Genomic DNA, 16,181 nt, shown 5'->3' with positions numbered 1-16,181 from the left:
TCTGTCTCTCTCTCTGTCTCTCTCTCTGTCTCTCTCTCTCTCTCTCTCTCTTTCTCTGTCTCTGTCTCTGTGTCTGTCTCTCTGTCTCTCTGTGTCTGTCTCTCTCTGTCTCTCTGTCTCTGTCTTTGTCTCTCTGTGTCTGTATCTCTCTCTCTGACTCTCTGTCTCTGTCTCTCTGTCTCTGTCTCTGTCTCAGTATCAGTGTTGTAACTGTGTGTGTGTTTCTCAGATTATCCTGGCTCTGGGGAACTATATGAACAGCAGTAAGAGAGGAGCGGTGTACGGATTCAAGCTGCAGAGTTTAGACCTGGTAAAACACACACACTACCCAACACTCTTTCTAATACACATTACCCAACACAGTATTTGTAATATGCACTACCCAACACACTCTTTCTAATACCTAATACACACTACCCAACACTCTTTCTAATACCTAGTACACACTACCAACACACTCTTTCTAATACCTAGTACACACTACCCAACACACTCTTTCTAATAACTAGTACACACTACCCAACACACTCTTTCTAATACACACTACCCAACACACTCTTTCTATGACCTAATACACACTACACAACACACTCTTTCTAATACCTAATACACACGACCCAACACACTCTTTCTATTACCTAATACACACGACCCAACACACTCTTTCTATTACTTAATACACAGTACACAACACACTCTTTCTATTACCTAATACACACTACACAACACACTCTTTCTAATACCTAATACACACGACCCAACACACTCTTTCTATTACCTAATACACACTACCAAACACACTCTTTCTATTACCTCATACACACTACCAAACACACTCTTTCTATTACCTAATACACACTACCCAACACTCTTTCTAATATCTAGTACACATTACCCAACACACTCTTTCTAATACACACTACCCAACACACTCTTTCTAATACCTAATACACACGACCCAACACACTCTTTCTATGACCTAATACACATTACCCAACACACTCTTTCTAATACACACTACCCAACACACTCTTTCTAATACCTAATACACACGACCCAACACACTCTTTCTATGACCTAATACACATTACCCAACACACTCTTTCTAATACACACTACCCAACACACTCTTTCTAATACCTAATACACACGACCCAACACACTCTTTCTATTACCTAATACACATTACCCAACACACTCTTTCTAATACACACTACCCAACACACTCTTTCTATTACTTAATATACACTACCCAACACTATCTTTCTTATACCTAATACACACTACACAACACTCCCTTTCTAATACCTAATACACACTACCCAACACTCTTTCTAGTACACACTACCAAACATACTCTTTCTATGACCTAATACACATTACCCAACACACTCTTTCTAGTACACACTACTCAACACACTCTTTCTATGACCTAATACACATTACCCAACACACTCTTTCTAGTACACACTACTCAGCACACTCTTTCTATGACCTAATACACACTACACAACACACTCTTTCTAATACCTAATACACACTACCAAACACACTCTTTCTATTACCTAATACACACTACCCAACACACTCTTTCTAATACACACTACCCAACACACTTTTTCTATGACCTAATACACATTACCCAACACTCCCTTTCTAATACACACTACCCAACACACTCTTTCTAATACACACTACCAAACACACTCTTTCTATGACCTAATACACATTACCCAACACACTCTTTCTAGTACACACTACCCAACACACTCTTTCTATTACCTCATACACACTACCCAACACACTCTTTCTAATACACACTACCCAACACACTCTTTCTATGACCTAATACACACTACACAACACACTCTTTCTAATACCTAATACACACGACCCAACACACTCTTTCTATTACCTAATACACACTACCCAACACACTCTTTCTATTACCTCATACACACTACCCAACACTCCCTTTCTAATACACACTACCCAACACACTCTTTCTAATACACACTACCAAACACACTCTTTCTTATACCTAATACACACGACCCAACACACTCTTTCTAATACCTAGTACACACTACCCAACACACTCTTTCTAATACACACTACCCAACACACTCTTTCTATGACCTAATACGCACTACCCAACACACTCTTTCTATTACTTAATACACACTACACAACACACTCTTTCTATGACCTAATACACACTACACAACACACTCTTTCTAATACCTAATACACACGACCCAACACACTCTTTCTATTACCTAATACACACTACCCAACACACTCTTTCTATTACCTCATACACATTACCCAACACACTATTTTTAATACGCACTACCCAACACACTCTTTCTATTACCTAATACACACTACCCAACACACTCTTTCTATGACCTAATACACACTACCCAACACTCTTTCTAATATCTAGTACACATTACCCAACACACTCTTTCTAATACACACTACCCAACACACTCTTTCTATTACTTAATACACACTACCCAACACTCTTTCTAATATCTAGTACACATTACCCAACACACTCTTTCTAATACACATTACCCAACACTCTTTCTATTACTTAATACACACTACCCAACACTATCTTTCTTATACCTAATACACACTACCCAACACTCTTTCTACTATCTAGTACACATTACCCAACACACTCTTTCTAATACACACTACCCAACACACTCTTTCTATTACTTAATACACACCACCCAACACTCTTTCTAATATCTAGTACACATTACCCAACACATTCTTTCTAATACACACAACCCAACACACTCTTTCTATTACCTAATATACACTACCCAACACTCTCTTTCTATTACCTCATACACACTACCAAACACACTCTTTCTATTACCTAATACACATTACCCAACACACTATTTCTATTACCTAATACACACTACCCAACACACTATTTTTAATACGCACTACCCAACACACACTTTCTATTACTTAATACACACTACCCAACACACTCTTTCTATTACCTAATACACATTACCCAACACACTATTTTTAATACGCACTACCCAACACACTCTTTCTATTACTTAATACACACTACCCAACACTATCTTTCTTATACCTAATAGACACTAACCAACACTCCCTTTCTAATACCTAATACACACTACCCAACACTCTTTCTAATACCTAATACACACTACCCAACACTCTTTCTAATACCTAATACACATTACCCAACACACACTTTCTATTACTTAATACACACTACCCAACACACTCTTTCTATTACCTAATACACATTACCCAACACACTATTTTTAATACGCACTACCCAACACACTCTTTCTATTACTTAATACACACTACCCAACACTATCTTTCTTATACCTAATAGACACTAACCAACACTCCCTTTCTAATACCTAATACACACTACCCAACACTCTTTCTAATACCTAATACACACTACCCAACACTCTTTCTAATACCTAATACACATTACCCAACACACACTTTCTATTGCTTAATACACACTACCCAACACACTCTTTCTATTACCTAATACACATTACCCAACACACTATTTTTAATACGCACTACCCAACACACACTTTCTATTACCTAATACACACTACCCAACACTCTTTCTATTACCTAATACACATTACCCAACACACTATTTTTAATACGCACTACCCAACACACACTTTCTATTACTTAATACACACTACCCAACACTCTTTCTAATACCTAATACACACTACCCAACACTCTTTCTAATACCTAATACACACTACCCAACACACTCTTTCTAATACCCAGTACACACTACCCAACACACTCTTTCTTATATCTAATACCAACCTTCTGATTCTAACACACACCACCTAATATACATATGTTGTGATACGTAACACACACATAATAAGCTTGATTTACACTTTTGAATGTCAAATACACACCAGAAGGTAATGTGTGTGTCCCTCCCAGCTGCTGGAGACTAAGACTACCGACAGAAAGCAGACCCTGCTGCATTACATAGCCAACGTGGTGAGAGAGAAATACCCCGGAGTCGCTCTGTTCTACAATGAGCTGCACTATGTAGAGAAAGCTGCCGCAGGTGAGTGTGTGTCTGTTTGTCTTTTGTGTGTGTCACAGTTATCTTCCTCTGCAGAACGTGGTGTGTGATATTAAGGAACTAACCTATTATATTGTGTGTGTGTGTGTGTCAGTGTCCCTGGAGAACGTGGTGTGTGACGTGAAGGAGTGTCAGCGTGGTATGGATCTGTCGTGGAGGGAATACAGCATGCACGGCCACAACCCACTCCTCAAAGACTTCATCAGCAAACACGAGACTCGCCTGCAGAAACTACAGGAGGACGCACACATCGCACAGGCAAGAAAACACACATTCACACACACACATTCATACACACACACACGCACAAACACACACAAGTACCTCAGATACATCAAAGTGTTATATGACCGTGGTGACCATGGTCCTTCATAGTCCTGTTTTCTGATCCTGGTTGTGTTATGGTTCTCAGGATGCATTTGACGATGCGGTGAAGCACTTTGGGGAGAGCTCTAAAACCATGCCTCCCTCTGTCTTCTTCCCTGTGTTTGTACGATTCATCAAAGCCTACAGGGTGAGCACAATGTGTGTGTTTGTACGATTCATCAAAGCCTACAGGGTGAGCACAATGTGTGTGTTTGTACGATTCATCAAAGCCTACAGGGTGAGCAGAATGTGTGTGTTTGTGTGCGTGCGTGCGTGCGTAGCAACAGTATACACAAAGACATGAGTCAAAGTTGAACTTAATGTGTGTGTGTGTGTGTGTGTAGCTGGCGGAGGAGGAGAATGAGCAGAGGAGGAGGCAAGAGCAGGCGCTGATAGAGAAGCTGGAGCAGGAGGAGCTGCAACAGGAGCAGGAGGCGCCTAAGGTACAGCCCCGTTACCATGGAGACAGGCCTGCCGGTCTGTCGCCATGGATATGACAGTATCACCTTGACTTCACAGATACAGTGTCTGTTCTGTGGAATGGAAGGACTGATGTTTTCTCGTTCCCTCTCTTTATCGCTCCCCATCTTTCCTTCTCTACTCCTCACACATACATTGATTCACCAACACATATCTACTTTATTTCTACCTCTCTCACAAACACACACACACACACACACACACACACACAGTCCCCGTCCAACCGTCCAAAGCAGCGGCAGCAGGAGTCCCTGATCACAGAACTGAGGAGGCGACAGGGCGGTAAAGACAGCAGACATGTCTACGAGGGCAAAGATGGAGCTATAGAGGACATCATTACAGGTACGCACACTCACACTCACACACACACACACTGTAGTTTAGTGCTGTGTTTTGATTGGCTGTTTTTTGTCTGCAGTGCTGAAGACCGTCCCTTTCACTGCCAGGACGGCCAAACGCAGCTCTCGCTTCTTCTGTGATCCCACCCACACTGAATAACACTGCTAAACTCTCAGAGAGAGAGAGAGAAATACAGGGTAGAGGGGAGGGAGAGGGGTGAGGGAAAGCTAGGTGGGAGAGATAAAGGGGAATAACAATGAGATAGAGAGAGGAGAGAAGCGTGGGGAAAAAGAGAGGCAGTTAGAGAGAGGGGGGAGGGAGGGGGTGAGAGAAAGCGAGAGATTGACCCGGTCTCAGAAGTAGTGACTCTACCAGAGAGAAGCTGAACTCTGAACTCTATAGCAAGACAGACATCAAGATTACCTGTGACCTCACCTGTCTGGTCTGACATCACTGCCCCCACCCCCCATCCCCTCTGTGTTACTTACACATGTTATGAAGCTTCTTTGCTGATTATAACTGTTTATAACCCTCCCATAACCCTGGACTGTAGCCCTGGAATCAACCTGCAACCCACCATGCACTTTGACTTTCTGCCCTCTAAACCCGAAGACTGTTGAAAGGGGTCGGGTAGAGGGAGGAACTTGATACGCGATGACAGTGACTGGACATTTAGTAGCAACACAGTCTGGTCATTTAATAGCTACATAGCATTTCCAGTTTATCAGTTAATAGCAGACATGACAAGCAAAACAGAACAGCAAAAATAAACAGTTGTTTTTTGTCCAATTAGTATTAGTGATGTACAGTATGTGTCTCTAAAGCTGTGTGATGATGTCAGCAAATGACATGATCGCTGTCATAGGATATTGAGAAGGGAGGGGGAGAAGTTTGAAGAGTTTCTTCTTGTTGAACATTCCAACCAATTCTAATTGATAACGACATCACAAAGGGTTCTTAACCCACTCCTATCCAGCTGTAAGATGCCAGAACTGAACACTGAGAATAGTGTTCGAAAAGCTCACTCCTACAAGGTTCCCTCTTCTCCGTCTGCTGCTGTGTGACAGTGAAACGTGTACAGCGCTCGCTACGTTCACTACATTGACTATGTTTACTATTTACTACCTTTAATACCTTTAACCTCCAACAGGGTTTTTCAAAGCTCAGGCCCTCCAGTTCCTCAGTCCTGCTGGTTTTCCTTTCTCCCTGGCACTTGATTGATCGTTTAATGTTACTGATAATGATTGGCTGCACAGTGCACACACACCTGGTTTCCCAGGTAGAAATCGGTCTCTGATTAAAAGAGAAGTATGAAAACCAGTAGACACTGTGGCCCTCGAGGACAGGAGTTGATACCCCATACTACCCTAAAATAAAGGTCCCTGTCTTATCCTTGCCTGACCATCCAAAAGTCCCAGTCTGTTTCTGCTTTATAGCCAACTGACTCCTTTGTTGTGATCTTGTCAAGGTGAAGGTAAAGGATGTAGTGTTCTTGAATGCAGAAAGTCTGGCACCTAGGCTACTACACCACCCATGATCTTTCCTGGCTCATGGGACCAACTTTTACGGAGACTCGAGAGGGATCGCTCCATTTCATAAAAAAATCATTAAAAAATGTAACTGCAAAAAACAACAACAGCACAATACTTTTCTACTGTGTATATATATTTTCTAGGGAATCCCGCTTGTTGCTTTTATCCCTCACTCCCAACCCTGCTGTTTGTCAATGTTGATGTTCATTCTTAATCTGCACTCGTTGTGTAAATAAACTGTATCCAGTCAGACTGTGTGTCTGTCTCTGTGTGTGTACCACTGGAAGTGGTAACATTGAACATATATTTATTTATATCATAACATTTCTTTCCATAGTAAGATTTACATTAATCCAACAACACAATATATTGTTTGTATCACATATTCCCAGGAAACACTTAAAAAAATGCTAATGGTAATAAAACAATCGTTGGTGTTAATTTGTATCATGTCGTCTCCATGGTGACACCGAATTCAGCGTCGTCAGACCAACATTTAGGGAGGAGACGAGGGGGCTACATTTGAGTGACATTTGCTTCATTCAATCGATAAACTGGAAATTACGACATCAGCTTACATCCGCCAATAACATTCATTGGATGGTTTGGCAGCGATGTTTTCATTGGTCACGACGTTACTTCCCGTTTCAAACAAAACCCGCCGGTTCCTGTTTATGCTAGCGCCAGTAAAAAAAATAAGCTAATAATAACTGTAACAAAAGCTTCAACGTGACAACATCAACTAGTTTCGCTCTAGATAGTCAGTCAGAAAATGCTTCAGACATTGTGGGCACTCAAAGTTAGTACAGTTTGCAGATAGTTGATTAGGGCTACTCTTGGAAAGAATTGGTTAGCTACCATCGTTTTTCTTCCTTCGATTTGGACAGCAGTTGACTGGCCAGCTATGCCAAAGCAAGGGCTTGCTAGACACAAGGTAAGACATCTCAGCTATCCACAATGTGCCTGCGAACTGGTTCTTAGCCGTCTTGATAATGAATGTAATTAGCCTCATATGGTGGTGTCTAGCTTTCCCCCCTAGCCTCTCAGGGAAAGGACACCATTTTAGAGTGTATTCAGGTTCAGCCCCTGTTTTTGACTGACAGGTGATATCCTCTGGAAGACTGACTGGTGGGAGGGGCCAGGGCTCAAAGAAGAGGTAAGTCGTTTATCCCCGGGGTCTTCAACGAGGTCTGGAGGACCGCACTGAAATATTTCCTCGCCGCCAAAAATGTGCAAAAAATAGTCATCTGTCCATCGTTTTTGGAATTTTCAAGGCTCTCTGACTGTCTAGCTTTCATTTCGGTTATTATTAGCGAGCAGATTGGCATTTGTTGTCATTAATCTTGCCCTGGAGGCAGCTCTGTAGAGTGGCATAAACATCTGATTTTAACCTAAACTTAACCACAATACTAAACCTAATGCCTAACCCTAACCTTCAAATTAAGACCAAAAAGCACATTTTTGTTTCATATTTTTTTTTACAATGTAGCAGATTTGGACTTTGCAGCTGGCCCATCTAGCAGAAAAAGCTCTGTTCTGTCTCCAGGGAATGAGTCATGACAATAAACATCAACCTATTAGTGAACTGGGCACAGTCAAGAAACTTGATGTAGGTCCATTATCATTTATTTTTGTCAGTTTAAAGTATATTGAGTTTATCCGTCCCCCGAGGTAAGAGAACACACAGGACTGATAAGTCACATCCCTGTTGCAGAGTGTCATTATATCCATTCACTGTCACTCTGTTCTGTAGGGGAGCAGGGCGTCCACTAGTCACTTCTACTGAGCCGGCTTATTCCCTCTACTCCACAGACTCAGAGGACCAGGTAATAACACATCCATGAACAGTCAGTTGCAACGTTAATAACAAGTTAATAACAAGTTAATAACAAGCCTATTTGTGTAATATATTAATAAGAGTTATAATCACCTAACAGTGATTATATGGTAAGATGGTTTGCATCTGTGCTCTCCCTAAGGTGACAACCATTCACCAGGGTCTGGATCAGTGTGCTGCGCTGCTCAATGTCATTCTCCAGGCAGAGACGGCAGGTACCAGTCAACTACTTACTCTGTTTCTACAGAACCTTTACATGTCTAGTTGAAATTATTGACCAAAGTGTTTTCATTGTGTGATAGAGGCCAAGCCAATCTCCGTCAGGGGAGCAGGGAAGACTCGAGCCGCCAAATCCCGACCGCTGTGCACTCTGGGAAATGAGAGGGTAGACATAGAGAGGAGGAAGCAGACAAAGAGACCTGTCACTCAGACTGCTAAAAAAACAGGTGGGACCTGTGTGTGTCTCTGTGTGTGTGTCTCTGTGTGTGTGTCTCTGTGTGTGCGTATGTGTTGGTGTGCAAAAATGGATAACTCTCTCTACTCCAGCTCCCGTGCAGAAGACGATCCTGTCATCCCTGTCGTATCCTGGGATGAGGAACAAAGTTCAGAGTTTGGCCGGAACGTCAGAGCCGACGTCAGATGCTCGGTTTAACTGTCGCCTGACCACTTCCACCCCCACCCTGAGTCCCCAAAGACTCCCCCCTAACAACACACTCCCCCCAGGCCCCTCAGTCCCTCTAGCCAAGTCTGGAGGCTCCATCATTGGGGTGGCATCAGTCCACCTGGGGGGCTCTACCTCCACAGCTCCGTTAGCTTCTCCTGGAGCTGTAGCTACCTCCCTACCCACAGCCCCTCTCACAGGACCAGTGCTCTCTCTCCTCGCAGCCCAGCCAGGAGGCTTTGTCTCTGGGGTTGGAGGTTCGGCTGCCCAGGGGAGCTTCAGGTCCTGTGGCCTGCACCTCGGTGCTCCCTCTGTGGAGAGGCTAGCCCTGTCTGCCCCCCTGCCCTCTGACAGCTCTGTGTCTGGAGAAAGTGGACATCCAGTCTCATCTTCCTGCTCTCCCTCTCGTCAGGGACCACCAGTACTCTTCTCTGAAATTCATCCTCACCCCCAACCTCACCCCCTTGCCAACACTCAACCACAGTCTGCCCCAGATGCTACATCCCTGGACAGGGGGGACCAGCTGGTTTCTACCCAGGATGGAGGGACCTTAGCCAGGGAGGCTTGCGACCACATGGAGGGTAACGCTGGAGAGGAGGAAGAGGAGTGTCCAGTGAGAGACACCAGCGCCCAGACCTGCTTTAACATACAAACACACACCCAGCTGGCATACACACACCCACACACACACATAGATCCAGTGCCTGTACAGGCATACTTACAAAACACACATCCAGGTGTGGCTCCCAACCACACACACTCGTACACACGCCTGCCGCTGGCGCTGGGCTCTAAGGGCTGTAGTCCAGAGGGAACCGCTCGGCAGGTGATGACTGTTCAGTACCTCCTTGGAGAGTTGAAGGCTCTGCTCGCTGGCCAAGGTAATCAATCAATCAACCAACCTGTCAAAATAATCAGTCAAAATGACTATTTAATCAAATGTTAATCAAATTCAATCTCCGCCACTCTCTCTCTTCCCTCTCTTCCCTCCCTCCTCCCCCTCCTCTGTAGACAGTGTAGCAGAGCGTCTGGTGTGTGAGCTGGAGCAGACAGTGTCTCTACTTCCTGTCATGGTGGGCAGCTCTAACATCCAGGCTGAGATTGCTCTGGTCCTGCAACCTCTACGCAGTGAGAACGCACTGCTACGCAGGTCAGCACCATCGCCCGTGTGTGTGTGTGTGTGTGTGTGTGTGTGTGTTTCATACAGAAGATTGATCACTTTAACGTGTGTGTTCAGGCGTCTGAGGATAGTGAACCAACAGTTGCGGGAGAGAGAGCGAGCAGAGAGGGAGGCCAGAGATGTCCACTGTGACACTGACAGTAAGATAAACTGCCCGGCCCTCTTTCAACTGTCTATCAGTGAGAGGTTATTATCGTGTGTCTGTATCTCTGAGTATCTAACCTCCTCTGTGTCTTAGTGTCGCCTGTCTAACCTCCTCTGTCTCTTAGTGTCGCCTGTCTAACCTCCTCTGTCTCTTAGTGTCGCCTGTCTAACCTCCTCTGTCTCTTAGTGTCGGCTCTGCAGTCGGAGCTCAACGATGCTCACACAAGCCTGCAAGAGCTGCAGCGCGGCAACACTGAGCTACGGCAAGCCCTGGTGGACACACAGAGCCAGCTGCAGCAGAGTGAGGCGGAGTGCAGTCGTATCAGTAAAGGTAATAGATGAGGGGGGAACGTACTCCGCTTCTTTTCTATTTGATTTCTAAATACATGAAGATCAGGGCCTTAAACTGATCCATATTACGCTGAGATTAAAGGATCTCTGAGGTGTCTGTGTGTATTATCTAATAAATGTATATAAGTGTGTCTGTGTGTCTGTCTGTGTGTAGACGTGCAGTCTGCTCTGGGTGAGGTGCAGGGCTGTAACCACAGGCTGCAGGAGTGTCAGAAGGAGAATGCTGCACTGGCACTCAATACCCAGAAGAGGGAGACAGAGATCCACACACTACAGGAGCACCTCAGGTGTGTGTGTGTGTGTGTGTGTGTGTGTGTGTGTGTGTGTGTGTGTACTTTCTAAAAATGTATTGGAGTTTTTATTTTTTACTGACAATTTTTCTCTCTCGACCTGTCCTCTGTCTGTCTGTTTCTCTCTCTCGAGCTGTCCTCTGTCTGTCTGTTTCTCTCTCTCGACCTGTCCTCTGTCTGTCTGTTTCTCTCTCTCGACCTGTCCTCTGTCTGTCTGTTTCTCTCTCTCTCTCTGTATTTTTCTCCCGCTCTTTCTTTATACCCTTTTCTCTCAACCTGTCTCTCTCAGAGCTCTACAGGTCCCTGTCACTGAGTTTCCTGCTGTGACTGACATCCCTACGTCCCGCCTCCCTCTCACTAAACGAGCTCTGGACCAATACCAGGACCAGCAGGGTCCGTCAGACCACCCAGTCAGCCAATACCTGTGGTCGTTGGAGCAGAAGGGGTGTGGTTCTGTCTCCCTGCCCTGTAAAGGCCCTGAGTGCCACTACACACACCAGCAGGACTTCAGTGTGTGTACACCAGGTGGTCAGAGTGTGTGTGCGTCTGCGGATCAGGAAGTGGGTCTGTGTGTGGCTCTGGAAAGAAAAGCCACCCCACCTTTGGCCTTCGCCCCACTGAGAGAGACTGTGAGGTCACCACTTCCTGTTGAGGGGTTACCGCTTCCTGTGATGTCACAGAGAGGAGGGGGGTCACCACTTACTGTGATGATGTCACAGAGAGGAGGAGGACCACAGGGTCTTCAGAGCCTTAGTGTTGCCCTCGAGGGTTTCCCTCAATTAAAAAGCCTATTATCTAATCTCCACCAATCAAACGGACTCTGCTCTAATGGCGCTGGACACTCTGACCTGTCCCAGAGTCACCGGCGCCGTCTGGACATGGATATGGCATCACCGGGCAAGGGGCGGAACTCTTCGCTTGACTCCACTGGCCTCTCCTTATGTGAGGTCAGATCCTTGGCTTCTGATTGGAGTGCAGGGTCAAGCTCGACCTTTGACACGCGTGACGAACAGGAGTTCCGGAACGGGCTGGCCGCTCTGGATGCCAGCATTGCCAGCTTGCAGAGAACTATAAAGCAGGACCTCAAGCGATAAGACAGAGACACACACACACACACCGAGGTAGTCTGAATCTATTCCAATGTAATAAAATAACCAATGTCTTTTTTTAGGTTTCTTTTTAATTGTACTTTATTTGAATGAAATGGCAAATGAAATAGTTATTCTTTTTTCGTTACTATTTATTCTTTACTTTAAAGACGGGTTACCTGAGAACTTCAGGAAAACGAAGCACACGCTTCAATGGGGCAGAAGGCCATGTGTTGTGATTCTGGATGGCCAGACAGCAACAATGACACGATGCCATGTGTTGTGATTCTGGATGGCCAGACAGCAACAATGACACGATGCCATGTGTTGTGATTCTGGATGGCCAGACAGCAACAATGACACGATGCCATGTGTTGTGATTCTGGATGGCCAGACAGCAACAATGACACGATGCCATGTGTTGTGATTCTGGATGGCCAGACAGCAACAATGACACGATGCCATGTGTTGTGATTCTGGATGGCCAGACAGCAACAATGACACGATGCCATGTGTTGTGATTCTGGATGGCCAGACAGCAACAATGACACGATGCCATGTGTTGTGATTCTGGATGGCCAGACAGCAACAATGACACGATGCCATGTGTTGTGATTCTGGATGGCCAGACAGCAACAATGACACGATGCCATGTGTTGTGATTCTGGATGGCCAGACAGCAACAATGACACGATGCCATGTGTTGTGATTCTGGATGGCCAGACAGCAACAATGACACGATGCCATGTGTTGTGATTCTGGATGGCCAGACAGCAACAATGACACGATGCCATGTGGGGAATCGTAAGCGGCTCATTTCAGCTAGTTCTATTTGTTTTTATATCATGTTTTGACTGAGCTAGCTAACCAACAACTGTAATGGTGGATTTGAGAGACAAGTGCTCATTGTACAACTTCATTTATGTTTTCAATAAACATTGGAGAAGAAATATAGTTGACATGTTATCAACAATCTATGCCAACCCGATCTCTTTTGCCCCATAGCTGAGCACGTGTCGGTTTTTGATGCTTAACAACCAACCCATCATTTGAATTAAGGGAGAAGGAAATATGATGTATTGAAAATAATGTTCTCCCTCCTACAATGAGTCAGGGTTTAATAACACTGATACCTAAAGCCTAAAAAATAAGTTCTGCTCATCCATAACTGGTGTCCATTTTGTCTACTTAATAATGACTACTTGCAAAAAAGAATGAAAGAAGTCATGGATGCAATCATTGGTGAAACACAGTCTGGCTTTATAAGGAACATACATATTTCTAACAATGTCAGACTAGTATTAGACGTACTTGACTACTCAGACCTAATAACTGAGGAGAGCTTCATATTATTTTTAGATTTTTATAAAGTATTTGACACAGTAGAGCATCAGTTCCTGTTCCACTCCCTTGAGAAATGTGGCTCTGGGGATTTTTTCTGTAAGGCTATTAAGACTCTATACGAATGGTAACAGCTCTATCAAACTGAAACATGGCACCTCACCTAGATTTGAGTTAAAGAGAGGAATTATGCAATGTTGTCCGATCTCACCGTATCTATTTTATTAATCACCCAACTTCTTACAAATTCTTTAAATAATAGTCCTGTACAAGGAATTTCCATAGCTGGTAAATAAATTATTATAAGCCAGCTGGCTGATGATACTACACTTTTTCTGAAAGACGCTAGTCAAATTCCCATATCGATCAATGTGATAGAATCCTTTTCCAAAGCGTCTGGTCTATATCTTAACATTAATAAATGTGAACTCATGGCTGTTAAAGATTGTGACACCTTCATATTATGTTATTCCAGTGAAAGAAGAACTTACATATTTAGGCATAACCATTACTAAGGATCAGAAGTATGGAGGCTTACTCTATTTGAACCCTCTTGTTAAAAAACCCCAGAAGAAGCTAAATCAATGGCTACAGAGGGACTTATCCTTAAAAGGAAGAGTCCTAATAACCAAGGCTGAAGGTATCTCTAGGCTGACACATGCCGCGCTACCTTTATATCTTGACAGTAAAATAAGCAAGAAGATAAACCAGATGCTTCTCAACTTTCTGTGAGAAACCGTACCCATTACATTAGGAAAACTGTTGTAATGAAGACTTATGTATGGTGGGCTGAATTTTCTGGACTTTACTACCTTAATTAAAACTTCTTCGGGATCAGTGTCCCTTCCACGGGACGGTTAAGCTAATGTAGGCTAATGCGATTAGGATGAGGTTGTAAGTAACAAGAACATTTCACAGGACATAGACATATCTGATATTGGCAGAAAGCTTACATTCTTGTTAATCTAACTGCACTGTCCAATTTACAGTAGCTATAACAGTGAAAGAATATCATGCTATTGTTTGAGGAGAGTGCATAATTTTGAACATAAAAAGTTAATAAACAAATTAGGCATATTTGGGCAGAAATGCAATGGCTCATTGGATTAGTCTAAAACTTTGCACATACACTGCTGCCATCTAGTGGCCAAAATATATGTTGCACCTAGACTGGAATAATACATTATGGCCTTTCTCTTGCATTTCAAAGATAATGGTAGAAAAAAAATACAGAAGAATGTTTTTTTTTTCTTTGTATTATCTTTCACCAGATATATTGTGTTATTTTCTCCTACATCCCTTACACATTTCCACAAACTTCAAAGTATTTCCTTTCAAATGGTGCCAAGAATATGCATATCCTTGCTTCAGGGCCTGAGCTACAGGCAGTTACAGGCAGTCCTTAAATAATACTTTTAAGATCAATTGGATAAAACAATTCATAAGAAGTTACACTTCCATGTGGAACTTTATTCCTCAGCATGTCTTCTCTACTTTTGGTAGCCTTAACTTCATGTTAGTTTGCAATTATAATATTGACAACGTTCCAGTGAAACTCTCTGCAGGTCGGCAGGTTTTCTTCTTATGGTCCTTCATTTATAAGGATCATTTTTCTCCACACAGATATTATACACTGCTCCCAAAAAATACAGGGAACACTAAAATAACACATCCTAGATCTGAATGAATGAAATATTCTTATTAAATACTTTTTTCTTTACATTGTTGAATGTGCTGACAACGAAATCACACAAAAATGATCAATGGAAATCAAATTTATCAACCCATGGAGGTCTGGATTTGGAGTCACACTCAAAATTAAAGTGGAAAACCACACTACAGGCTGATCCAACTTTGATGTAATGTCCTTAAAACAAGAGACATGAGACATGATGTCCCAGATGTGCTCAATTGGATTCAGGTCTGGGGAACGGGCGGGCCAGTCCATAGCATCAATGCCTTCCTCTTGTAGGAACTGCTGACACACTCCAGCCACATGAGGTTTAGCATTGTCTTGCATTAGGAGGAACCCAGGGCCAACCGCACCAGCATATGGTCTCACAAGGGGTCTGAGGATCTCATCTCGGTATCTAATGGCAGTCAGGCTACCTCTGGCGAGCACATAGAGGGCTGTGCGGCCCCCCAAAGAAATGCCACCCCACACCATGACTGACACCATGCTGGAGGATGTTGCAGGCAGCAGAACGTTCTCCACGGCGTCTCCAGACTCTGTCACGTCTGTCACGTGCTCAGTGTGAACCTGCTTTCATCTGTGAAGAGCACAGGGCACCAGTGGTGAATTTGCCAATATTGGTGTTCTCTGGCAAATGCCAAACGTCCTGCACGGTGTTGGGCTGTAAGCACAACCCCCACCTGTGGACGTCGGGCCCTCATACCACCCTCATGGAGTCTGTTTCTGACC

The 16,181-nt window shown here is 43.7% G+C and overlaps 2 protein-coding genes across 4 annotated transcripts in view; both read left to right on the top strand.

Annotated features, from left to right (window-relative positions):
* The window catches only part of LOC110518976 (formin-like protein 2), a 33,330-nt gene extending 26,211 nt beyond the window's left edge, over window positions 1-7,119 (top strand). For both annotated transcript variants that reach the window (XM_036982250.1, XM_036982249.1), the window contains 7 exons: window positions 230-310; window positions 4,003-4,132; window positions 4,245-4,408; window positions 4,563-4,664; window positions 4,861-4,959; window positions 5,209-5,338; window positions 5,415-7,119. In XM_036982250.1, coding sequence (XP_036838145.1) covers window positions 230-310; window positions 4,003-4,132; window positions 4,245-4,408; window positions 4,563-4,664; window positions 4,861-4,959; window positions 5,209-5,338; window positions 5,415-5,494 — 786 coding nt within the window. In that variant the 3' untranslated portion in view covers window positions 5,495-7,119. The remainder of the gene's footprint in view (window positions 1-229; window positions 311-4,002; window positions 4,133-4,244; window positions 4,409-4,562; window positions 4,665-4,860; window positions 4,960-5,208; window positions 5,339-5,414) is intronic.
* A 343-nt stretch (window positions 7,120-7,462) lies between these two features.
* On the top strand, window positions 7,463-13,372 carry LOC110527234 (coiled-coil domain-containing protein 14). 2 transcript variants are annotated; one of them, XM_036982252.1, is made up of 12 exons: window positions 7,463-7,801; window positions 7,971-8,023; window positions 8,621-8,693; window positions 8,847-8,919; window positions 9,007-9,150; window positions 9,251-10,246; window positions 10,377-10,515; window positions 10,603-10,685; window positions 10,877-11,020; window positions 11,195-11,327; window positions 11,620-11,988; window positions 12,025-13,372. In XM_036982252.1, the coding sequence occupies exons 1-12, from the start codon at window positions 7,772-7,774 to the stop codon at window positions 12,422-12,424; spliced, it is 2,637 nt and encodes an 878-aa protein (XP_036838147.1). In that variant the 5' UTR covers window positions 7,463-7,771; the 3' UTR covers window positions 12,425-13,372. The 2 variants fall into 2 exon arrangements, with proteins under 2 accessions (XP_036838147.1, XP_036838146.1); XM_036982251.1 differs by having other exon boundaries at window positions 7,466-7,801; window positions 11,620-13,372.
* Window positions 13,373-16,181: the final 2,809 nt, after the last annotated feature.

This window comes from Oncorhynchus mykiss, chromosome 7 (assembly GCF_013265735.2).
Source record: "Oncorhynchus mykiss isolate Arlee chromosome 7, USDA_OmykA_1.1, whole genome shotgun sequence".
Taxonomy (NCBI): domain Eukaryota; kingdom Metazoa; phylum Chordata; class Actinopteri; order Salmoniformes; family Salmonidae; genus Oncorhynchus; species Oncorhynchus mykiss.
Note: the sequence above shows the minus strand (reverse complement) of the source record. Positions and strands in the feature narration are given on the sequence as shown.

Coding starts and splice junctions, on each gene's coding strand:
- LOC110527234 (XM_036982251.1), top strand. CDS start 7,772: ATGCCAAAGCAAGGGCTTGCTAGACACAAG. Junction 8,920..9,006: donor TCTCCAGGCAGAGACGGCAG/GTACCAGTCAAC, acceptor ATTGTGTGATAG/AGGCCAAGCCAATCTCCGTC. Junction 10,686..10,876: donor TGTCCACTGTGACACTGACA/GTAAGATAAACT, acceptor TCTGTCTCTTAG/TGTCGGCTCTGCAGTCGGAG.